This window comes from Doryrhamphus excisus, chromosome 18 (genome assembly GCF_030265055.1).
Source record: "Doryrhamphus excisus isolate RoL2022-K1 chromosome 18, RoL_Dexc_1.0, whole genome shotgun sequence".
Classification (NCBI taxonomy): Eukaryota; Metazoa; Chordata; class Actinopteri; order Syngnathiformes; family Syngnathidae; genus Doryrhamphus; species Doryrhamphus excisus.
In genome coordinates, this window is record NC_080483.1 from 11,561,476 (window position 1) to 11,587,409 (window position 25,934).

At 40.4% G+C, this 25,934-nt stretch overlaps 1 protein-coding gene across 1 annotated transcript in view; it reads left to right on the forward strand.

Annotated features, from left to right (window-relative positions):
• Positions 1–25,934, forward strand: part of tafa3a (TAFA chemokine like family member 3a) — a 78,677-nt gene that overhangs the window by 37,780 nt on the left and 14,963 nt on the right. Inside the window, exon 2 of the mRNA XM_058055230.1 lies at positions 8,738–8,850. Coding sequence (XP_057911213.1) covers positions 8,739–8,850 — 112 coding nt within the window. The 5' untranslated portion in view covers position 8,738. The remainder of the gene's footprint in view (positions 1–8,737; positions 8,851–25,934) is intronic.

Below are 25,934 nucleotides of genomic sequence, written 5' to 3' on the forward strand. Positions count from 1 at the left end.
GTCATATCAATTAAATGTGATGTTCGTGCTCTGATCTGCTTCCATGTTCGGCATACTACTTCCCCTCCTTTGGCATGATTTTATGACACACACATGTGTGTGTGAAACGTAGCAGTCATAGAATGACTGTAATGTGGTTGCTCTTCACAAATTCTTAACAATTACCTACACAATTTATAACATTAATCAATATAAAGACTATAAAATAATGCAAAAGTTAAAACTTTGCAAACATTCCCGCTTACCCACTCCATTTACTTGTGTATTAAAGACATGACATTTAAGTAATGGAAGCACTCTAAGCACGCTGGTAATTAATGACAAAATATGAATAATCAGACTTGTGAAGAGTCGGAATAAAGCTGGAAATGATCCAAAATGTCAGGGAAATTGCAGAAGTACAGCAGAATTAAAGTGATGGGATAACAGGCATAAATAAGCATGAATGCTCAATAAGGCAGAATCCCGATTTTACCCCTGATTTTTACTCCCTTCGTCTTACCCCTTTCTCTGCCCCTTGAAACCTTGTACCAAGGTTTCCACGACATCGTCAGCCTTCACCGGTTTCTGGCGGCGACATAGGCAGATGAGACAATTAATGGAGACTCCGCCTCCCTCTTCATTTCATGTTTTTTCCTTGACTACACTTGGTTTGTTGGGCTGCACACCCCTTGGCGCTTACCCCTTGATTTAAGGAGAATTGGGACGCCCACTTGGTTCTCGTGAACATGCAAAAACTAAGGCTAAGGGGTAAGATAAGGGCTAAGGGCTCGGGAGTACAATTGGGATTCAGCCTCACAGATGAGTTCTTGACAATAAGGTCAAGTGCAGGCTTGGTTGATCGCTTCCAACTTTGCTCTTATTTTGCAATTCCAAATCTGAGACTACAAAGGACCTTTAGTTCTACACTTTATAACAATATCTGACCAAAATAAACAACCATGTGACTTGCCGCCTCCTATTGTGTTTACAGCTGCATGAAATGCAAGCAGGCAGGAGTGGAGAGCTCTGGAGGGTTAGCCTGTTCCAGCTTCTCCTCTCCTGGCTGGCATCGCTAGTATTTTGGAGGTGGCTGACCAGAAAAAGCCCGAGCATTTAACTCCACAAGCCAACATTAGGTTCAGACCTGTTGGGAGGACAAAACCCCGAGGGGTGCAGAGGGAGAGGTCGTCCTCTGACACACTTGGCTAGGTTTATCTCTATCTGATTTTGTCCTCCGCCCTCCCTTCCTCCACGGCGGTCCACAGCGAGGTCTGCTTCATTCTGAGTCACGCAGTGACCTCTCAGCATGGTCCATGCCACCGGACACGAGGTACAGCAGCATGGATCACAAAGCTGTCCCAATGCATCATCACAGGAGGGGGCACAGGAAGGGGGCGACCATGGTGGGCCTCGACCGTGTTACTTGCACGGTGAACCTCATTTTCAATACTTTTTCATGCAAAAAAAATACATTGGTACTACATAAAGGAGGTTGCAAGTAAGAAACCATTTAACCATTCGTGTATTTGCATGTATTTGTATTAATTTGATTTATGTCAATTTATTTAGTTTATTTATTTACTTTTCCAGTGTAATAAGTGAATATTTATTTAGTGTCAGATTACATTAGAACATGATATGACAAAGAAATCAAAGCTTGTTCAGAAATATTTTACTTTTTTTAATTTTTTTTATTATTTTATTATATTTTTTTAACACAATAAAAAAATTAAATACAAAAAATCTGTATATTTAATTATGTTTTTTTTTATTTTTTTTTCATATTCATGTTTTCCATATTTAATTATACAATTGAATAGACTTTTCCACAAAATTGCCTGAAAATAATTATAATAATATTGCAAAATGATTTAATAATATGATTTTAAACTGTCATCATAAAACAAACCACATTTGAACACTAGTTATTCATGACATGAACAATAAATCATTTGTAAATCCATAATTTTGTGAGGATTCCTTATTTGTGTCCACACCGGTCCATCGTGTGGAAGAGACCAAACTGGGCCACAGGAAAATTTATGATAAACAAATACATTAACTAAAATCCTAACTACCTAGAATTTCACGTTTTGTGCTAAAGTGCATATTTGTTCAATATGAAACCTTAAGTTAATTCATGCTCGCTAATTTTCAGTTTGTGCTTTTAATTTGATGTCGTTCCCATCTTAGTTTTACACTATTTGTAATAATCACGTATCACCGTCTTAAAGAACTGTGGTACCTGCCATACAGTTAATTACCAGATGGGTCAATGGGCTTTGACACACTGAAGTAGTGAGACATGTAATATGAATCATTTGAAGGTTTTTAAGCTATGATGACTACACACGCATACACACATTACTGCAGTTCATCCCTCAGGCAGGGGCGCTCTCATCGCAAACACTCTTTCTGATGTTAAAAAGGCGTTGGACTCAAGACAGCAAATTGATTTCATAAGCTGTCACGAGTTAACCTCAAGGTCAATGAACGGCTTGAATACCTGAATATCACACATACGCACACGCGTTTTTCTCAATGCGCACACATCTACAGACACTATTACATAGGGAAACTGCCCATGTACTGCCTAGGTACTTTTTTCCTATTTGACCAGTGAATTGTTCAACTTTTGAGGTTACACAGTTCATTGAAGACCACAGTTAGAACAGCAGTTAGTAGCAGTTACTGCTACTGACCAAGGTCGTACTGCAAAACCACACGTCAAATATTGTCAATTGGACAGGAGCGATCTACTGCTTTTAAGGATATATTGCATAATGTAGTGGTGTGTCTTACCAAACATTACAGTAACATTACTGACACCTAGTGGTCAGTGTAGAATACGACCCGTCATAATTTCAATGACTCTTCTTAATGCCTTATACAGTAGTTGTGTTTTAGTCTATTTAAGCATTTTTCTTGCTTGAACATGCTGAAGTTAGGAAAAACACATTGCAATATATATATATATATATATATATATATATATATATATATATATATATATATATATATATATATATATATATATATATATATATATATATTAAATTAAAAATAAAAATAATAATAAAAAGCAGTAGAACATAAATACATGAATATATATTTATTTATTTATTTTACTAATAAGCTACTAATAAGGTGTACCCCGCTCTCGCCCGGAGACAGCTGGTATAGGCTCCAGCATGCCTGTGACCCTCATGAGGCTAAGCGGTGCAGAAAATGGATGTATGTTATAGAGTGAATCTGTGTAATTCAAACTGCAATGTTGTGAGGAACGATTGTATTGCAAAACACCAATCAAAGATCCTCTATATGCCAGGAGCGAGACACTGTTTTTCAGGACCCGGTAAAAAATATATTAATCAGGAAGATCATCTTCATGACAGGAGAAATGTGATGTTTTTAAGGATATATTGCCAAAGAACTAGTCAAAGGATTGCTGGAGCCTATCCCAGCTGTCTTCGGGCGAGAGGCGGGGTACACCCTGGACTGGTCGCCAGCCAATCACAGGGCACATATAGACAAACAACCATTCACACTCACATTCATACCTATGGACAATTTGGAGTCGCCAATTAACCTAGCATGTTTTTGGAATGTGGGAGGAAACCGGAGTACCCGGAGAAAACCCACGCATGCACGGGGGGAACATGCAAACTCCACAAAGAGGGTGGAATTGAACTCATGTCTCCAAGCTGTGAGGTCTGCGCGCTAACCACTCAACCGCCATGCAGCCCCTAGCCAAAACATCTAGTCGTCAATGATCCTATACATGACAGGAACAATCTGCTGCTTTTAAGAACATAATGCAAAAACACTAGTCAAAGATCCTTTATATGACAGCATGCCCAACATCAACAGCAACAGCTCTGCTTACTTACAATGAAACGTCTATAGTGAGCATCGAGTCACAGATGGCCTCCACAGCAGATTTCAGTGTAATGTAGCTAACATATTTCCATCTTGAGTGTGGTCGTGTTCAGGTGGCCTGGCGGTGACGCTCATTAGAGAAATGATTCCAGCAGGTGGACGACACCAGGTGGCTCATCACCAAAGCCAGTAATGCCATTAAATGATACTTTTTAAGGTGGCAGCCGGAAAGCTGACGATTTAGCGACTGGTTTATGCATTACATGTTATCTTAACAGTATATGTTCAAATATGGGTTCCTTTATGATACGTCTGCAGGTTTACAGGTGAAACATTATCACTAATTTCTGATGAAAGTGATGATATTTTGTTCATAATTTGACGTTATGTCACCCAGCAACATAAGCGTCATACATTGACACAAATATAAGAGCATTTTTCCATAGAAAATGTGTCATCATATATATATATATATATATATATATATATATATATATATATATATATATATATATATATATATATACGTATATATATATATATATATACTATATGTACTGTAAATGATGTCATCAGGACATAGGAAACTGCAACCATTCTCCACTAGCTCTTTATAGTATTGTAGTTTTTTAACAAGCTGTACGTCAGTGATTTAAGGCTGATGTAATATGAATAAAATAAAACCACAATTAGGTCTCATTTTATGATCCCTGCAAAAGTTTTATTATCACTGCACTGTAATTGTGCTTTCCCATTTCAAAATCTTTTTATTTTCAATAGTTTTCCCCCTAAATGTGTATTTTATGTCTGTGCCACTTAACACAGTGTGCATCTTGTAAAGCACTTGCCATGTAATGAGCAAGTTTTTTTTTTTATGTAATCCAATTTGTTATTTTGGGATAACGAGCTGGCGCTAAATGAGATCCTGGAATATAGTTGTTGTTGTTGTTGTTGCTGTTGGACGTGGCGTTTGATCCCAAACTCTTTTATTTGTAGTGATTCTCACAGGTACTCATTACAAGGACAAGACTCGTCCAAAACGGAATGACAGACAAGACGCACATGTTTGCAATGTAGTCACACCCGGCGGGCCGATGTGACTCGCCTGTGCTGCTGTCACTGCCACAACAAGATGACGACGGAGTGTTTACAGCTGATGTGTAGTTCGAGCTTAAGGTGGTGAGAGGGCAAAAATAAGGCGAGTGGTTTTGTTTACGTCTTATCTAAACACTGTCTCAAACGTTTGGTTGAGAGAAGACGGGAAGATAACATGCGGTGACGCCGTGGGCGACACTCTCTTCCTTTGTGCCGACAACATAAACCACTCACTGTATAAAATCTGGTATTTCCTCACATTATAGTTACTTTGACGTATACGTATAGCATGAAAGCATTAAATTTTATATATATATACGTATATATATATATATATATATATATATATACACTACCGCTCAAAAGTTTGGGATCAAATTTTTTTGGCTAGTCTGAGATATGGCTTTTTCTTGGCAGTCCTGCTATGAAGTCCAGCATCCTGAAGTCGCCGCTTCACTGTTGATACTGACACTGGTGTTTGACGGCTACTATTTAGTGCAGCTGCCAGGTGACGACCTGTGAGGCGTCTTTGTCTTAAACTACACACTCTCAGATATTTGTCTTCTTGCACAGTTGTGCATCGTTTTTATGTCCTTGTTAGACCCAGTTTGTGCTGCTCTCTGAAGGGAGTAGTTAACAGCATGGTAAGAGATTTTATTTTTAGTTTTGATTTTTAGATAGGTTTTCTAATAATCTATTAGCTTTATAAAATGATGAACTTGGATTAGCAGCCATACCAGGAGATTGATGCAGAGGACTGACAGTTGTTGATAGTAGGCCTCTATGCAAAAATTTACATTGTTCTTTGAAAATCATCTGATTAATTTTAATTGTTTGTTCATTCATTCATTTTCTACCGCTTTTCCTCACAAGAGTCGCAGGGGGTGCTGGAGCCTATCCCAGCTGTCTTCGGGCGAGAGGCGGGGTACACCCTGGACTGGTCGCCAGCCAATCACAGGGCACATATAGACAAACAACCATTCACACTCACATTCATACCTATGGACAATTTGGAGTCGCGAATTAACTTGCATGCACGCATGCATGGGGGAGAACATGCAAACTCCATACAGAGATGCCCGAGGGTGGAATTGAACCCTGGTCTGCGCCCTAAACACTGGACCGCTGTGCAGCCCTGATTGTTTGTGAAATGGATAAAAATGTGTTTTTCTTTGGAAAAATATTCTTTGGAATATATATATATATATATTATATATGGCTATATGGTATATTATGGCTATCAAAAATGGTGCTTTAATGGTGATAACTAATTAATTAATTCCATTAAAGCCACAGCTCATTGTTGTGACAGAACAGACGATGGCGCCCGCAGAGCAAAGTCTGATGCTCGGTAGTCCATTCGTCATTGCAACGACACTTCATTGTCACTAGACAACGAGGACACAAGATGCATTTACCGACACTCCGAACATCACAACAATGTCTTTATTATGTGTGTATGTGTGTTCTAAATAAACAGAGATGCAAATAAAGTGTATAATATATGGATATTATTATCACTCACTTTGGAAGTCTAAATTGCTGCATTTATGTATGCTCAGAAATCCTAGAAAATTCACTCAACTTAAATGACGTAGTGTCTTTAAACGGAACTCGTCGCTCGTAGTAACGCAATTAAAGTATGATTCAATTATGCTACTATTAAAGAAACCGGTGTAAATAGATTTTCAAACTTGTGTGCTATTGCTTAACTTTATTATAATTTTGGCGCTAAAATAAACTCACCACACGCTGCCAAGTGTTCGGCCCCGATCCAAATCAAAATCTTTGATTGCATTATGCACGTTTTGCAGGGTGCATAGATTTTATCACACAAAGACAGGAAGTCCCACACACGGCAGACATGCTTGTTCTGGATGCTGCAGCGGGGGTGAAGCTGATTGGCAGAGGATCTGCATTTTAAAGCAAGTATCGGCCGACATCGATACCGTCCTTTTTCGCTGATATCGGCCAATACCGATCTGTAGCCTCATATCAATTAAAAACCTTCCTGTCCGTGCCCCCTGCAATGGCATTTTGCTTTATGGCAGCTATTTTTTTCAACCAATGTTGCTCAAATTTTATACACATGTCCTTTTGGGTCTCCTAAAGATGTGTCCCAAATGTTGTGGTGAATCTAAACACCCAAAAGTTACAGTAGGTGTTTGAGAGCATTGAGTTGTGTGAGAAATGTCAAGTCAATGCAATTTTGGGGTCAGACTTAAAAATAATAGTACAGGCAACACAATGGTGTATGTAGATTTAAACAAAATTTCACCGTTTGTGTGAAGTTCAAGCGTGGGAAAAACTAAAAAACCCTTTGAGCTGTATGGCCGTGTTTGGCTGAGACACCCGATGATCTTAAACCTACATGTAAATATCCAAAGGACACCTTGAGGAATCCAGTGATCATGTTACAGACTGTTTGTTGGTGTGATCATAATACATGGTCTGTCTGATGTTGATCCAAAACGAAGAGTCTCTGGCTCTCAGTACAAAGCCAGTCACAGTCAACATATCATGCGCTCATTTGTCCTTGCAAGAGAACCAGGACATGAATCTGCCAGTAGAGAAACCAAGCACTTATTCCTCTGACGGAGCTGCACTGGAACACAGCTCTAAGACGGAGTCCACCAGGGCAGTCCTTTTGGCAGGGACATGAGCCACTGATTGGACGGCTTGTGTTTCGTTCTCTATGGGCCTCTCACTCTCCGATGCAGAGCAGTAGTGGACCAAATAGGACTCAGAGTGCTTATAGACCACCGGGCTATTTCGACTTTGCGCACAACGGTGCACATCTAAGTGCTTAGTGTATTTAATAGTGAATATTGTCTACAGATGGGTGGACAATATAATGGGAAGACAGTTAAAATGTAGAAAGACCACAAACCACTTGGCTTATAATGAGTCCTTTGGTTTCCCATTAAATTAAAAATAACTTTAGCTTGAAAGTAAGGTTTTTAATTGATGTGAGGCTACATTTGTGTGGTAGTCGTAGGCCACATGGAGTAAATCCCCACTGTAGCAGAGACGAACACTAAATCCAAGGTGCTACTCTAATTGATGGCCTCAAAGACCAGAAGGGGTATGCTGGACTAAAATCCACTTGATTCTGCTTGCACTGTACACTCAATTATTTTCTGTCATGCCCCCGACAAGGGACAGAAATGTTTTCACACCCCCTCGATATGAGATACTAGAGAAACTGCTAATATCTATTCATTTATTCGGACTGTACAGACTGAACTTGGTACTCATTCATTCATTCATGAGGGTTGCAGGGGGTGCTGGAGCCTATCCCAGCTGTCTTTAATTGAGAGGTGGGGTACACCCTGGACTGGTCGCCAGCCAATCATAGGGCACATATAGACAAACAACCATTCACACTCACATTCATACCTATGGACAATTTGGAGTCGCCAATTAACCTAGCATGTTTTTGGAATGTGGAATGCACAGGGAGAACATGCAAACTCCACACAGAGGTAGCCGAAAGTGGGATTGAACTCAGGTTTCCTAGCTGTGAGGTCTGCGCGCTAACCACTCGACCGCCATGCAGCCCTAAACTTGAAAATGAAACCTGGAAAATGTAACAAAATGGAGAGTATACAAGCGTATTCAATAGTCAAATTGTGTGTTGAGTACTATAAATATGTACATGTTGGCAGGCTTGTACTGAAATGAAAATCTCTCGCACCCATCCCGACAGTATTTGAGAGTCACTGATATAATGCAAATATGTCTTTATATTCAAATATTGTCTTTGTATTTTTCTATGCAGAATGAAGGAGCGGGATCTGCAGAGAATGTGTAGAAAGGCGCTGCTGCTGACCGTCTGCATGGTGTCTCTTTGGGGGCAATTCAGCAGTGCATCATCACACCGGAGCCACATAGGTATGTCTCATGCATGCATGCAATTAATTAAAGCAAACTTTAAAAAAAATATCTCTGAATCTACTATATATTACAGGAGGGGTCCGCTGTTTTATTTTTCTAATTCATAAAATACAAGTCAGAAATGCATAAATGTTAGTCAAAGATTCTCTACATGGCAGGAATAGTCCAAGAGGAGCACTGCTGTTTTTCTATAGGAATTTCTCGATGAAAAGGCTGGTCAAACATCCTCTATACAAAATGAGTGGTCTGTTGCTTTTAAGGAAAAACACCGCAAAAGGCACTAGTCAAAGATCCTCTATATAACAGGAAAGCATAGCTGTTTTTCAGGAACTACTGCAAAAACGCTAATCAAAGATCCTCTATTTTTTAGGTACCCACTGCAAAAAAGCACTAAATCCTGCAAGGGATGACTGAAATGTAACTCCCTATTTTTAAGTACTTATAATTCATCTCTGAACTATAATTTTTCCAAGAAACGAACATGAAGAAAGTGTATTGCATGGTGTTTTATTTAAATTTCGATATGGGCGCCACCAATTTCTCAAGCTGCTTGGGAAACGCATTAACTGATTTCACAAGGAACTCTTTTGGGGTGGAAGACATGACTTTTCGTATTCGCCATAGATTGAATTCATAACATAGATTTAATTCCATACATCATGGAGCAGACACAAAAAATGAGAAAATATTACAACATATGATTAAATTATATATTTTAAAATAGGGAGTTACTTTTCAATAACCTTGTATATAACAGGAACACTGCTGTTTTTCATTCATTCATTCATTCATTCATTTTCTATCGCGTATCCTCACAAGGGTTGCAGGGGGTACTGGAGCCTATCCCAGCTGTCATTGGTCGAGAAGTGGTGTACACCCTGGACTGGTCGCCAGCCAATTACAGGGCACATATAGACAAACAACCATTCACACTCACATTCATACCTATGGACAATTTGGAGTCGCCAATTAACCTAGAATGTTTTTGGAATCTGTAATCAAAGATCCTCCATATGACAGGAAGTGGCCACTACTGTTTTTTTTTTAGGAACCAATCAAAGGTTCTCTATTTGTTTTGTTATTACCTGACAAAAACTGCTTGTCAAAGATCCCAAAATAGGACAGAAGCACTCTGCTGTTTTCATTACTTATTACAAAAATCATAGTCACGAGCCAAAGATCCTCTATATCACAGGGGTTTCTGCTGTTTTGAATCCGCTGCAAAAAAGCATTGGTCTCGGTTGAAGTGATCATTAAGAACTAGCCCAGCCAATGATACTTCTACATTATTTAGCAAGGCGATGCTGTGTTTGTGGGCTGATTCCCAAGTTGTTAAAGAGTTGAGAAGTGAAAAAGTTCTCATGCACCAGTACAGTAATGGTGTCCGTGCATCTTTGTGTGTGTGTGTGTGTGTGTATATGTGTCCAAGGACCAGACCTTTCAAAGTGATTTCCTTTCATGGATAGATGTCCTGGTCCTTGGGCGGGAGGGCACAAACTGTGACTACACATTGAAATAATGAGCCTCATTCCACTGCACGACAATCAAATGGCTCAGCAGCGTCTGAACTAACTAAACCTCTAGCAGCCAAACACTTTGATTGGACAAAGGATCACAAACATGTTCGTGACCGAGCGGCTGCACCTTAAGGGATGCACACACACTGGGTGTGTTGGCAGATGAAGACAAAGATAAAAGCAGGTGAAGAAGAAGAAAGTGTTTTGTCAGAATTACTGTTCCTCTGAGTTGGAAGTTCTGAGTGTAGTTCCGGAAAAATAATGGGACTAGAGTTTGCTTTTGGTGGTTGACATATTGCACGTTTCCATTGGCGTTCATTCTTAGCGCTCGATGGTAGTTTCCAAACTGGTCTTCTGTGAACTTTGTTGATGCTGTACGAAGAAAAGTGATTCGATTCCACGCCCATCCAATTAAACACTCATGGCAGTGAACTGGGATTAACAATTTTCCAATTTACAGATGACATTGACATTATCAGTCACTACCACATATGTGTGACCTCTCATTTAGGCAATTACACTGTTTATTTTCTTTATTTTACTGTAAAAAATCCCCAATTTTTGAATGAAATTGTTAAAAGGACGGCTGCATGGTGGTTGAGTGGTTAGCATTAAAATGCTCCCCGTGCATGCGTGGGTTTTTTCCGGTTTCCTACCCCCCATTCCAAAAATGGTCGACTCCAAATTGTCCATAGGTATGAATGTGAGTGTGAATGGTTGTTTGTCTATATGTGCCCTGTGATTGGCTGGCGACCAGTCCAGAGTGTACCCCGCCTCTCTCCCGAAGACAGCTGGGATAGGCTCCAGCATAGTGAGGATAAGCGGCATAGAAAATGGATGGATGGATGTTAAAAGGAAACATTCCGAAGTACTGCGAACATTATATCCCGCCTCTTCCTGCTTTGAGTACTTTATATATGCCATGCTGACATAACACAGTTATGTTTGTTGTCAGCTAACGATAGCAATTTGGCAAAGTTTAGCTGGTAATGTTAGGTATCATTGGCTGTATATCACAACACAATGAATCCAAATTGACGGTCGCTGAATATACGTGAATGTACGTGAATACGAGGCAACTGCGAGTGACCACTATGAACGGAAGTTAATTTATTCTGACTGAAGAAAAATTAGCAATTTTTTTTTCAACCACTATTGGGTAAGAGTAGTGTTCTTATATTGTATTTTTTGGTTTCAAAAAAAGTCATTCGGAGTGAGTTGCATATATTATTTTTAACCTCAGGGTAATAATACAAACTGAAACACGATGAAATTACTCAGGTTTTTGTAGCATATGTTCATGTCTGTCTGATAAGTGTATGAATTAGATAACAGTAAAAATGTACCCATTTCCGCCTTACTTGATTGCTCAGATGCACACCACCAGGTTTTGGAACTCATCCATTGTTTTTCCAGCTAAATAGCATATTTTAGGAACCATGATGCATTTATTCAACGTTCTAGGCGACCAAGTTACAACTTTCATGCCTTGTAGTATGAAATGGGTGGCTGGTGGTGAGGTTGGGATTCACCCGTTGACTTTTCATGATGTGCATGGATATATTTGAGTCTATATAGACTGTCTACACATGTTTTTTTTTGACAGTGACAGTGTGCTTCTAAATCCCATTTGTTTGACTGCAAACATATTGGCTAAGGCGCTTAATCCGCGGGCTTACGTCGCTGCCTGCTTGCTTTAGTGTTGGTTATTAGGAGCGAGCAGCCTCGCGATGCCTACCCCCCAGGCTGCGCTGACCCTTTGATAAGCACGACCACGCCTGAAGAGGTCAAGTCAAGGTGGGCCCAATAAACAAACCTCTTTAGCCCCTCTGGTTTACCTGCGCCGGAGCAGTTCAACCTTTTGCGATGTGGCCACACGGACTCTCATATCACCGCCTTTAATAAGACCGCTGTTCTACCCCCCCTCCGCCCCAGAGCACCATCTACATTCATTAGCTGGTCATGAAAGAGTGGCGAGGGAACGGGAGTGGGGGGGGCAAAGTGGTCTGTAGAGAATGTAAGTGTGTTAAGTACCTTCTGGCTCTGATGTTGCGACGTACTGAGTCAAATAAGGGTCTCATGAGCCAGCTATTTATATACAGTGGAACCTCCAAAGTCCACCACCATCAGTTTAGTGCTGGTCCAGCATCAAACTATCAACAACATAAAACCTTTATTCATCATACAGGTAATTAACATGAGTTATGGCCGTAAGATTGTGCAAACAATACATGACAATTCAACAAACGTTCATTCATTCATTTTCTACCGCTTTTTCTGGAGCCTATCTCAGCTGGACTGGTGGCCAGCCAATCACAGGGCACATATAGACAAACAACCATTCACACTCACATTCATACCTATGGACAATTTGGAGTTGCCAATTAACCTAGCATGTTTTTGGAATGTGGGAGGAAACCGGAGTACCAGGAGAAAACCCACATATGCACAGGGAGAACATTCAAACTCCACACAGAGATGGAATTGAACCCTGATCTCCTAGCTGTGAGGTCTGTGTGCTAACCACTTGACCGCCGTGCTGCCCAATTCAACAAACATTATATCAAAAAACATTAATTTTCGCTGTCGTTTGGGGTTTCTGGAGCCTATCCCAGCTGTCTTCGAGTGAGAGGCGGGGTACACCCTGGACTGGTTGCTAGCCAATCACAGGGCACATATAGACAAACAACCATTCACACTCACATTCATACCTATGGACAATTTGGAGTCGCCAATTAACCTAGCATGTTTTTGGAATGTGGGAGGAAACCGCAGTACCCGGAGAAAACCCACGCATGCACGGGGAGAACACAGAGAGTGGAGGGTGGAATTAAACTCAGGTCTCCAAGCTGTGAGGCCTGCTTGTTAACCACTCAACCGCCGTGCAGCCATTTTAAGTGTCATATAAATATATAAATAAGCATTATATGATTTAAAAAAATGAAACAACCATCTGATTTGTGTATACAATTTGTGTAGCTACTTTTGGTAAAAGATTATTGCTAATTATGCAATAGAGATACCTTTACCTATAACGAATAGGACATTTAGAATGATTGCAGAGACACGTGCGGCTTTTCCAGCTTGCATGCTCATTTGTATTACCTTCATCATAATGTTTCCTTTTTCCATCATTGGTACCCTTGTGTGGTTGCCCCACAGTAAAAACAAAAGCTAATTAAAATGCAACCATTTAGATGTTAATTAAACAGAATTTTGCAAGATTTGACATTGTTGTGTAACTCTTTAAAGTTTAGTTGAATGGAGTTTCGACTGCACCTATAGCTGAGATTTGTTTTCTCCAGAGCAAATCTCACCGTGTATATTTTTTAAAAGCAGCATTCAAGCTTGTGTGATGGAAAGGGCAAACTCGGAAATGTTGACTGGAAGAGAGGGAATGAAAAACATTTTCCCCGGTGAGGAGGCTGTGAGATGCATCGTGAGGTAGAGTCTTCTTCTTCCTCTTCTCGAGAGAGGAAAATCTATGCAGTAAGGTCGTGAACTCTGTTACATTTTTAAATGTAAGTTATTAAGCTCTTGAATGCTCCGGCAAATTGTGAACAAAATGACTTCTCAGGTTTACATACATATACACACGCACATACATTAATACTAAGCAACTGTGCTCAAGTTTGCATTTGAATGTTGTGGAATATTTAATATCTGTGCACCACAACTCTACAAATTTTTTTGTAAAAATCGGTTATGAATAAATTGCATAATCTTCCCAACTGTATGTGACTGCCAGACAGAACAAGTGGTGGCCTCAGACTTTTGCACAGTAGTGATACAGGGGGTCACCATGGTAGCCTCCCTCAGGGCTAGCATGATAACATCCCCAGTGGGTCACCCCCACACATTTTTGGAGCATCGGTCCTCCAAAGAGCAGATGGACGCCGCAATGGCAGGGCAGTGACAGCAGAGTGAAATTGAGATGGAGATGTGGAGCTGTTTGAGATGCGCCGTGTTGATGACAGAGGTGAGGTGGCCCCGTCTCGCCGTGGCAGCTTCCTAGATTAGAAAACCGTCAAACGTCTGTGGCGATACGCCCCTGAATGGCAGCTGTATAGATGAGCTATGAGTGGCTGTGTGTGGCCTTGGATCCTTTTTGTTTGTGCTTGTGAAGCCGAGTGGGGGGACAGTGTGGACACGGAGAGAATTCTAATGCTTGTGTTCACACACTCTGGAATGGCTCGCACACTAAAAGGGATTGACTAAAGCCTCCTTATTGTCTTGTTAGTCGTAATGGAGGACCCGACCCAGCACCAAAAAACTTTAAGGGTGCGTTCACATTTATCTGCACCAAACAAGCGGGCTGTTTGAATGATGGGTCTTGATCTGCTTGCAAGGGAAATCATGTGGCTTGGTCCACTTGGACCAAAGACATGGACTAGTGTTAAAATGGCAGTAAAAAGCATTCAGAAGTGCTGCACTCGCTCTCTCTGTGTCTCTCTAAAAGTATATTTTAGAAGCTTTTTGTCAAATCTGAGCTGTTAAATATAACTGATGTGTTCAACCCAGCAAATACTAATTTGCTTTGCAGTATTTGAGTTGCAGGGCTGCACGGCGGTCGAGTGGTTAGCACGCAGACCTCACAGCTAGGAGACCAGGGTTCAATTCCACCCTCGGCCATCTCTGTGTGGAGTTTGCATGTTCTCCCCGAGCATCAATCTTCTCCATCCAACCCTGTCTTCTGCATCTGTCTCTCTCACACCAACTACCCTCATGTTCTCCTTCACTACATCCATAAACCTCCTCTTTGGTCTTCTTCTACGCCTCTTAACTGGCAGCTCTAAACGCAGCATCCTTCTACCAATATATTCACGACCTCTCCTTTGGACATATCCAAACCATCTCAGTCTGGCCTCTCTGACTTTATCTCGAAGGCCTCTAACATGTAATGTACCTCTGATGTACTCGTTCCTGATCCTATCTATCCTGGTCACTCCCAATGTGAACCTCAGCATCCTCATCTCTGCTACCTCCAGTTCTGCTTACGGTCTTTTCCTCAGTGGCACTGTCTCCAGACCAAACAACATGGCTGGTCTCACCACAGTTTTGTATACCTTTTCCTTTAATTTTTTTTCTGAAACGCCTGACACATTTCTGCACCCGTTCCATCATTTCATTCCTACACACGCTTCTTCACCTCCTTTTCACAATCTCCATTGTTCTGAATTGTTAACCTCAGGTACTTAAAATTCTCCACCTTCTGTATCTCTTCTCCCTGTAACCTCACTCTTCCACTTGGGTCCCTCTCATTCACACACATACACTTTATCTTGCTGCAGCATATGTGTTTGTCAGTGAGACCGACCCAAGTGGTATATATAAATATTCAGCTATTATGTTTGTATTTCTATTTTGGCTTGTCACTTCTGGTCACATGACGGCGACAACATTGTTTTCAGAAAAGTTGTCTGCATGGCAACAGATTTTCCCACTCAGGAAGTCGTTTTGAAAAAAATCCAGTTTCAGGGCACCCAGAATGCCTTTTCCTTGTGGATGAAAGGCTGGAACGGTAGAATGCTTCAGATAGAATACGATAGAATATGTTTTTCACATGGAGGTGTGGAAAAAAATGGAGAGGGAGAACTATTTCGGGAATGCAACTGTTTTAGTGCATGCAGATGTTCTGACTGTGTCAGGATGGATCCAAATGGCGTTAGCAAGCAACCCCCCCCCCCCCCCGCAGCCACGATCCTGTCTCCCTAATCACAACTCAAATGTAAACCCATTAGTCCATCAGCACTTTTATGAGTGACTTCCAGCTATTCTGGAATGTGTAGGAATAAGGGGATTTTTTGGGGGGGAATTTGATAGAAGCCAAAGGATGATAACGACTGGCGCTAATGAATGCAATCAGTGGCGAGGTGCTAACAGCATGGAGGTAATTGGGTCTTACACACTAAAAGCCTTCCTTTATCTTCCAATTAGAGCAGCCTCCTTTAAAGTTAGTCAATTGCATTGTTGTTAATGTGCCATGCTTGGTTGGAGCTTAGCGCAAGGAGATACAGGCCGTACCCTTTTTTAAAACGGCCACAGCTTCATTGTCTTTTTGTGCTTACATGTCCTTTTTCCATTTGCATCTTTGTTTTTGCAAGTCTTTATTTATCAGTCTCTACCATTTCCTTGAGAAGGACATATTTTTTAATAGCTAGTTATAAACTCTACCAATTTTCTTTTGAGTGACACAGCAGGGTATTAATAAAACAATATGTTGGTGTGCCATGCTAAATAATATAAAATACCAAGTTACAATTTTAATCATATCATATCATATTGTGGCATATTTTTTTTCTGAAGAAATAACTCAACTACAGAGAATATAAGGTACCCCCTAGGGGACTTTTATTATTATTTTAGAATAATGTTCTATGTATGTGTATTACCAGACCCAATCAATAAGTAATTTAAATATAACATGATGCATTTGGGGGCGGCACGGCGGTCGTGTAGTTACCGCGCAAACCTCATAGCTAGGAGACCCGGGTTCAAGTCCACCCTCGGCCATCTCTGTGTGGAGTTTGCATGTTCTCCCCGTGCATGCGTGGGTTTTCTCCGGGTACTCCGGTTTCCTCCCACATTCCAAAAACATGCTAGGTTAATTGGCGACTCCAAATTGTCCATAGGTATGAATGTGAGTGTGAATGGTTGTTTGTCTATATGTGCCCTGTGATTGACTGGCGACCGGTCCAGGCCTCTCGCCCGACGACAGCTGGGATAGGCTCCAGGTCCCTCGTGACCCTTGTGAGGATAAGCGGAGAAAACCCACGTATGAGGAGAAACTGTAAACTCCACACAGAGATGGCTGAGGGTGGGATTGCACCCGGGTCTCCTAGCTGTGAGGTCTGCGCGCTAATCACTCGACCACCATGCAGCCTGTATTAGGGTATAATATGCTCATTTTTCAACCTTTTGTATTGAGTTCATATATAGCAGCTACACACAATAGTTCTTCCAGAATCTGTACCTATTCCAGCTGTATTTCCTTGGATTTGTGCTTCCCGTCAAAATGGTCTATTTCCATTTATTCCACCCACGGCCCGCCTCCAGGCACGTGCACTCTGCTGTGGTTGGTCACACGCCCAAAGTTCTTCCTAACCACGAATAAAACCCACTTTCTAAAACGGTTGGTATAGGAGTTGATAATAAATGAATAAAATCTTTGGAGAGCTAATTGAAAAGTGTTTAGGAGCTACTGGCAGCTCATGATCTACTGGCTGGAGATCAGAGCTTTGGGCAGAGCAGAGGAAGCAGAGCTTGGGGGAGGACAGAGAGTTTATATATAAGGAATTCCTACGGCATGTTTGCTATATACAGATTCCGACTATAAACGACACCACTTTAAAACTATTGCACCTGAAGTAGGCATGAGACAGTGAAATATGATAATTTAAAGTACAAAAAAAGAATGCGGAGAAACACATAATCCCCCTTTTCCACAGCTGCGTTGAATTGCGGTCATATAGAATAATGCTGCTTTTGCCCAGACATTGAGATAATTCATTCATGGTCGGAAAATAGAAATGAATTGACACAAACATGTATTTTTATAAAAAAAATACACATTTCCCCCATTCCGTTGTATAAAAATGTCCATCCACAATAATGAACTACTATTCGACCCCCAACTGAAAGTTGACCTTGAGTTTTGGCCCCATGTGCCGTAAGGTGACATACATTGATACCTTGACTGCTGAGGTCTGCAGTCAAGTCGCAAAGATGTCCGGCTGAAGCCATCCCCATGAGTTGAATTGCACCGCGCCTCAGGATACCATTAAATGACAATACGACCTGTGACTGCCCCTTCTTTTTTTTTTCAAAGTAGCCATCTCCCGGAAAAAATGTGGACAAAACCTTTTAGAAAAACAAAAAAGTAATTCCAAAAGAACTCTGGTAGTTCCACCTATTACATTTTATCCTCCGCTCCATTCTCATAAACTCAATGCTCCTCCTTGGTCATTGACTTTATGGCCCAATGTGGACACTCTGGAACACTATTCCCAAGGAAGTCATGGAGCGCAACCAGAAGATGCAGGAAAGCTTTTATTTCACTTCTCCCAGTCAGTTATCAGGCCATATAGAGCGGGATTAGTAAGGAAACTACCCACCGAGCCAACATGGACTGACTCCAGATGAGCACTCATAAATGTCGGTTAGGATTTACGTGATCACACTGAAGGAAGAAAGGACAGTTGTAAAGGTGATAAATGTACCATTTGTAATGTGTAACAGGAAGTGAAGAAAAGACTATTCCCTAAATGCTCTTACACATTCCTGATCACAATTTGAATGAGAATCACAAGGACCATTTGAAAAGTAGCAGAAATGTATTTTACACTGTCTGATATTAAATAGGTTCTTAGTAGAGCTTCAAAGTGCAAAAAGAAGAAAAGGGAGCAAGTAGGCAATTTATTGCAAACAACCCTGACACTGAAATAGGCTGTTCAATCAGCTGATCAAACATTTAAGACCCAAACTATGGAATGGATTGAGTAAGGAACTCAAACAATGCACAACGATGAGCCAATTCAAGAAACAATACAAGCAGTTGATGTTTGCTAAATACAAGAATGAAGAGTCTTGAACCAGTCATGATGTGCTATATATATCACTATATTGACACTTACTATGGTACACATTATGTCATTGGATGGTCATATCACCTCGTACTTCGGTACGTGACAAAAAAAAATAAAACATAAAAAAACCTTAAACTATATTAGGAAAGCAGGAAGTGAACAAATGTAACAGTTACTGATTGTAAAAGTACCAGATGGAGGGGTAGGATTTAATAAGCTTTGCTTCTTCCTACTCCTTTTGGACATGTGGAACTGTGAACTGATTATGTGATGCATTCAATTGTAATCTGATGCATGTTCAAATGAAATAAAACCATTACCATTACCAAAAAATGTGTACTCAGTGTCACTTCCTGTTCGGTATTCACACGATCGTGATATCTTGATGGCAAAGGCAAAAAAAACTTCTTGAGTTTGATGTCGGATTCTTCAATACTCATCAAATTGTATGCAGTTATTCTTTACTGTTTTACAGAATCTTGAAGAAACCATACGCGGTGGTTGACCTCACAAAATGATGTTGTTACTGTTGCATGGTTTTGTGCTTCCATTTCTCTGCACATTTATCACACAGAAGAGTGGAGCCTGTGATTCATAGCCGTGATGTGAAGCATCCACATTCTTCTCTATGTTGTACTTCTTTGTAGACCTCCCTGTGGTCTAGATCCACGCACCAACAGAGCCCGACAATGCATTTGATGTGCAGCAATGGCAGCCGTTTAGGACCGACATGACAGCTACGCCACGTGTGAGCATGTCAGATGAGGGAGGACATAGAAGACACCGACTTCGTGTTTGAGGCCAGCATGCGTGGCGAAGGCCGGCACGGAGGCCCGTTGATCGTGCCTGTAAAAGCCTTTCAACAGTGCACTCGTTAGTGGTGTCTTACTGGCTGGATGCCATAGCTGCAGATGCAGACACATCAAAGCAATGGTCAAGGTCAATGTGGAAAAAAAACAATCATTAAACCGCTAACACTGTTTGCATTCATTTCTATTTAACAATCAGTAGTGTCCTGCGGTGGGTGTAGCAATGTATAGATAATTATGCAGAATATGTTTCTTGTTTGCTATGTAAACATTACTAAATAGAATCACTACTCTGTATGAAATATAAAATAAATACTGAAAAGAAAATCAGTGCCACCTTCTGCTTGATGTATTGACTTGCCCTTTAAACTGAGGGTTTCATACAACTATTCTTAATTTTAACATTTTATGTGACACCATGCAAAATGAGACGTTGCATCTTAAGATTAAGGGACAAGGAAAATAAAGATTCCATTGCTATATTTGGAGAGCAGAACACAATTCGGATTTCAAAAATGTGTCCAGTTAAATATTGAATTTATATTTAAAATGTATCCTTGTATCCTAGTATCCTTGAGGCGGGAGCAGAAATTATTTGAAGCACATTCGTGGAATTTAGTGAGGTGTACACCGCCTTTTTGGGACCAGTTCTTTCCATTTGTTTGGGACTATCAATTGTTATTATCTGAGCAGGACCACGACATGACATTCATCCAACCTCTGCATTACAGTTTTTATTGACTCCTCATCAATTACACAAAGAGTCACACTGATATTATTAATTGAGAAATCAGAAATTGTGGAATTTATGTACTTGTAAGTACGTGCCGTCTACATTCAAAAAATGTTGGCAAAATTTGAGCGGATTTGGGTGCACGCAGACACGACGTAGCAATTTTAGTGCAGGAGGAACTTTTGCTGTGTGCAGGTTGTGTCAAGGCTATATATGTACGTGGGACGTGCATGCATGCCCTCTGCTGCTGAGGAGTGCACAACACACCGACCGCCCCCACACCAATGTAATGTAATATTCACTCACTATTAGTCATCAAATCAAAATAATTGAATTACCGTATTTTCCGGACTATAAGTCGTTACATAAACACTGGACACCTTTTCTGTTCATGTTTATTTTTTGTGTAGCTGAATAACCATTGTGTTAGCATATCTTACACCTATTCAGCCTGTTCTCTATTCTTTTATTGTTAGAACTTGCCTTCCAAGAGGACGTAATGTCTGTTTTGGTCAAGTAGTTTGGAAAATAAATTACCCGCAATAAATAAAAATAAATTATTCCTACCTAATGATGCATTTTTGGCCTCGGGGCAACTAATAGTCCAGAAAATACGGTACTTATTTTCCGTTGAAATATATCTGCTTTTTTACTGATTAGAGTTCCATTAAATTTGCCAATAAATGGTTAATACTGTAGGTCAATTGAAGTACTTCCCTGTGCAGTATTACAGATGATCTTACTATTATTCGGTACTTAATATTGTTATTTAGCTATCTGACTTTTTCAAAAGTCTCAGACGTGACTTTTTCATCAACAAAAGTAATGTTAGACAATCACACAGAATGACTCTGTGTTAAGTCAAGTACCTGCAGTAAATCAAGAGGAAAACCACTAACATGCCTCCGAGTGTACTCGACCTCGCAATGTTGAAAATGAGATTGTGACAAATGTGCCGGCGGTGTCGCGCGCTATTAGGGGGAGAAAATTGCATGTGAATAAAATGTGCCAGAATGGTTCTTTGAGTGTGTCTGTGAACATTGAGCTGTACTTTTTAAGAGTGAAAAAGAAATACTAGGTTGCTGGATAACTGTACTTGCTGCTCTTACTCCAATTAATCAGTAAGTGATGGCTGCAGTGGAATGGTTCTTCTAAAGCACATACACTCCGGGGGTGGCGGCGGGGGGTGTGTGAGAGGCTACTCATCTGTTTTTATAGTCCACCTTTCCAGAGATCATCCTTAGTGGGAGAAACAAGAAAACTCATTTCAGCTCTGTCAACCAGCAATCTGACCTGTGAGGATAATAAGTCTGATGAGCAAGCAACACTCAAACTTTATTTTAGTGTCTCGCCAGGCCAGAGTTCTCGCTTCGGTTGCTCTCACATGAATAATAAGCCACAATAAATAATATATGTGCATATGCACTGTGCACTGTTTTGCTTGCCCTTTTCCAAGCAATTTTTAAAGACTCCCTCCCACATGAATAGATGACACAAACCATCATAAAGTGTTATCTCCTTTTTTAATATTGTACATTTCTTCTGGTTTGGGTATTAAGTTGAAACACGTTGCAATTATGCAAACCGTCTATAAAATACAAAAATGCAATATAACATGGTGTGGCATTGGCATTACAAAGGAATGAATATTGTGGCGTCTGCCTGGACGTTGTAAGGATGAGGATCAGTTGGTCGATGAACGATCTTTTTAATGAAGCAAATCAGCAAAACACACGGAACAAAATAATCTCAGTACGAGAAGCAGTGCTACTACTAATCTTTTAAATGTTGTTCTACTCAGTATAACAGTTTGATGTTTGGTGTCATCTTACATAGAACACTAAACTCATCACACAGCAACTTAATACTCAAAAGGTGTATCGAAGAAACATAGAAACAAGTTACATTACTTGTTTAAAGTGAAAAAAATATATCAATTTAAAAGTTTTCCCGTAATGCATTGGGTCTGAACAAAGCATTCATTGGTGCCTGCCGGGTCGCTGCAGTGATGTCAGCCTCCCTCCAGCCGTCCATCCATCAATTTTCTATGCTGGTTGTCCTCCGATGAAATTCTTTGCTCAGACACAATTCATTATGAGAAAACTTTAAAATAGTTGGATTTTAATTAAACTCATTGTTTCTTAGATACACCATTTGAGTGTTAAATTGCTGCCTGATGAGTTTAGTGTTCTTTGTAAGAGGACACCCTGACTGTTATATTGATATATTGATGACCTCCTGCAATTTCTAATGGGTTGACAAGTTCATTGCGAGTGTTTTTCATTTTTTCATGACGAGGCGGGGCAAGAGGCGGGGTACATCCTGGACTGGTCGCCAGCCAATCACAGGAGCCATTGGAGTCGGCAATTAACCTAGCATGCTATTGGAATGTGGGAGGAAACTGGAGTACCCAGAGAAAACCCACGTATGCACGGGGAGAACATGCCCACACGAGATGGCTGAGGGTGGAATTGAACTCGGGTCTCCTAGCTGTGAGCTACGCGCTAACCACTCCAACACCGTGCAGCCTCATTCTTATTATTTTTAACATAATTCTACGTGGAGAAAAGATATGAGATATGATGTGAGTATAGCGGTGCACGGTTTGTAATCAGATTATTAGGTATGGAATATTCATTACGGTGCAGAGGAACATGTTACATGAGGAACAAGAATTTATTAGTATTACTGCCTTGCTGTATAGTCATACATTAGCTCAGTTACTGCACCAAATGAACTGAAACAAGACTTTAAAACCAAGGTGCGTATTGAACCATGATTATGGCGTACAGTTACACCCCTCGCGTATGACTTCCATGTTCAAATACATGAAAGGAGGGCTTTTTTAGATATAAAGGAAAGCTACAGGGTAGTCTTTCCACTGATGTTTTTCCCTTAAAAATTCAAACCATTAGAGGGTTCACCCTGCCTCTTTTCCTTTCAGTACATTCAGCCTTACATCTCATGTCTGATTGTCTGCTCTGCAGGTTTACAGCCTCTAAAATTAGTCTTTTCGGAACTCTCTAATTCAATTAAAGTCCGACTTGGTCATTTGTTTCTCACCAGGCACCATCAATGAACATTCAGGCCTTTGTTACATCTGTCTCTTTAATGTGAGTTGTTTTACCTGTCTCTTATTATTTAATACCCACTGACAGTCATCTTTTGAACTCCTGCTGCTGCCGTTCTTTTAGTATCACTGGCAGGCTGCTAGCAGAGGAATATACTTTTATGAGCTGCGATCAACATAGCAGCTTTCAACCTTAAATGGATTACCGAAATGTGGAGCAAACTGTATGAATCATTGGGATTTCATAGAGGCCTGGACCTCCTGGATTTATGTCTGCTGCACTCTCCATTTTGTGTTTTGATGTACTTCTGCATGTGGAGTGTGGAAAAAGGCACATTTTTGATCGGGGCTTCTCGCTGTATCGGGCTCTCACAGTGTCAGAGCAATTACTTCATGCCTAACAGGATGAACAAGATTGCTTCATGATGACATGGATGCTAAAAAATAGTAAAGGGGTTGATGTTCATTCAGTTAAATATTTGTCATATTTGCAGTGCAGGCAAGCACATTTTGGCTTATATCATTTTCGTTTTTATTAGCAGAGTTAGACAAAAAATAATAGTGTTGAGTCCCCTAGCAGTTCTAGTAAGTGATAAGTACATTACTGAAGTGTGTCTCAGTGTTTATGATTGGTTCTTAAAGGGGACCTATTATGATTTTTTCCACTTTTCTAACCTATAATTGTAGTTACGATGTTATATTCTTGTGTTAAACAATGCCAAAGTTAGAGATAATGAGGTTTGAACATTTGGAAGTGAGCCCTGAAAGAAGTTTGGGATGGTTCAAAACGCTCCGTTTCAGAGGGTGTTGCAAAACTGTTCCTTTGTGATGTCACAGAGGAGCAGGCTTCTATATGGGCGTGGTTGAAGCTTTGCTTCTGTGTTTACGTTGCTCGCAATGGCTTGTAAAAAGTGTTTATTTGGATGTGAGGGAAAGTCACATTTGTTGACTAAAGACTAAGGATTGTTTACTTAAGACGCCACCTTCAGGCATTAATGGTTAGAGTTCCTGATTACCTACCAGCAAAAGATATGAATTTTAATCTGTCAACGGCATTTCACACTGGACTGTTTTGTGAACATGGGCCTTTATGCAGCTGGACTAGCCGACAAACGCCTTCCCAACGTTACTTGGTTGTGTCGAAGAGTCAAAATTGTGAAGAGCAAGCAATAAGTAACTATTTATCAGTGTATTAAGTGATGAATTGGGACTTATAAATTAGAATTAATTTTGTGTCATGGCGCAAAATAACTCACACAAAAAAAGTGTAATGACCACATTAGACGTTACCAATGAAAACTGCTAAAAACGCTAAAATGCTAAAGCTACTTACCACTGAGAGATGTCTAGAAGTAACCACTTTTCTTGAGAAACTTCGGACTGTCAACACATAAAGCTGTATGTTAAAAGCGGACATTTTAAAAAGATAAATTGCTGTTTATTATCAACTCCTATAAAGTTGGCTTTGCAGCTAGCGGTGCTAAACACTCGGGAGTGTGACCAACCAAAGCAGAGTGGGTGTGACTGGAGGCGGGCTGTGGGCGGAATACATTAAAACAGACCATTTACACATGACGCATGACATCCAAATAAATACAGCTGGAATAGGTGCAGATTCTGGAAGAACTAGAAAGCTTTCTGTACTGGTTATTGTGTGTCACTGCTCTATAGGAGTCTACAAATGAGCACAATATGTCCCATTTAAAACACCTACTACGTCCACCAAGTTAATTTATTTCTGCTACAACCGTGATAAGTGAATTTCTGAATTTATAAATGAAATATTTTTGTAATTCAGTGAGCCGTACATGCAGAATGCTTGATGCTACTGCGCAAGTGTGCCTAATGCTACACTGCAGGTTACCATTACCACTCACTGTGTACTGCAAAAACACATTTCAAGTGAAAAAAAAGTGGTCATGCTTCCCCAGTTGAGTTGTTGAGTGTCTGCACAGCACTATGTACCGTACATGTTACTAAACACGTTTACCGAGCTCCACATGTACTCCACCAAACTCATGCCGGTGTAATGACTTGCTCCCCATCACTCTCTCTCTTCTTGCAGGTTCAGCTTCTAAAACTTGGAGCTCATCCTCGCTATATTCAGGCTCAAAAAGATAAGGCTCTGGCTCTCATAAAGTCTGCCGTGATTAGTAGCTTCAAACAGACACGTGCTTTCTACACCGCTATTGTTGACGAAAGTAGCGTCAGTTCCTTTTCAGATCCCACCTAGGCTCTGTGAAATCTGTGCGTTCAGGGAAGAATAAAATGATCAAAATACTGTAAGTATTACATATTATTATGAATATACCTGTTAGTGCATTGTCACAGCATGTATTTAAAACAATAAACAATTGTTGAAAGTGA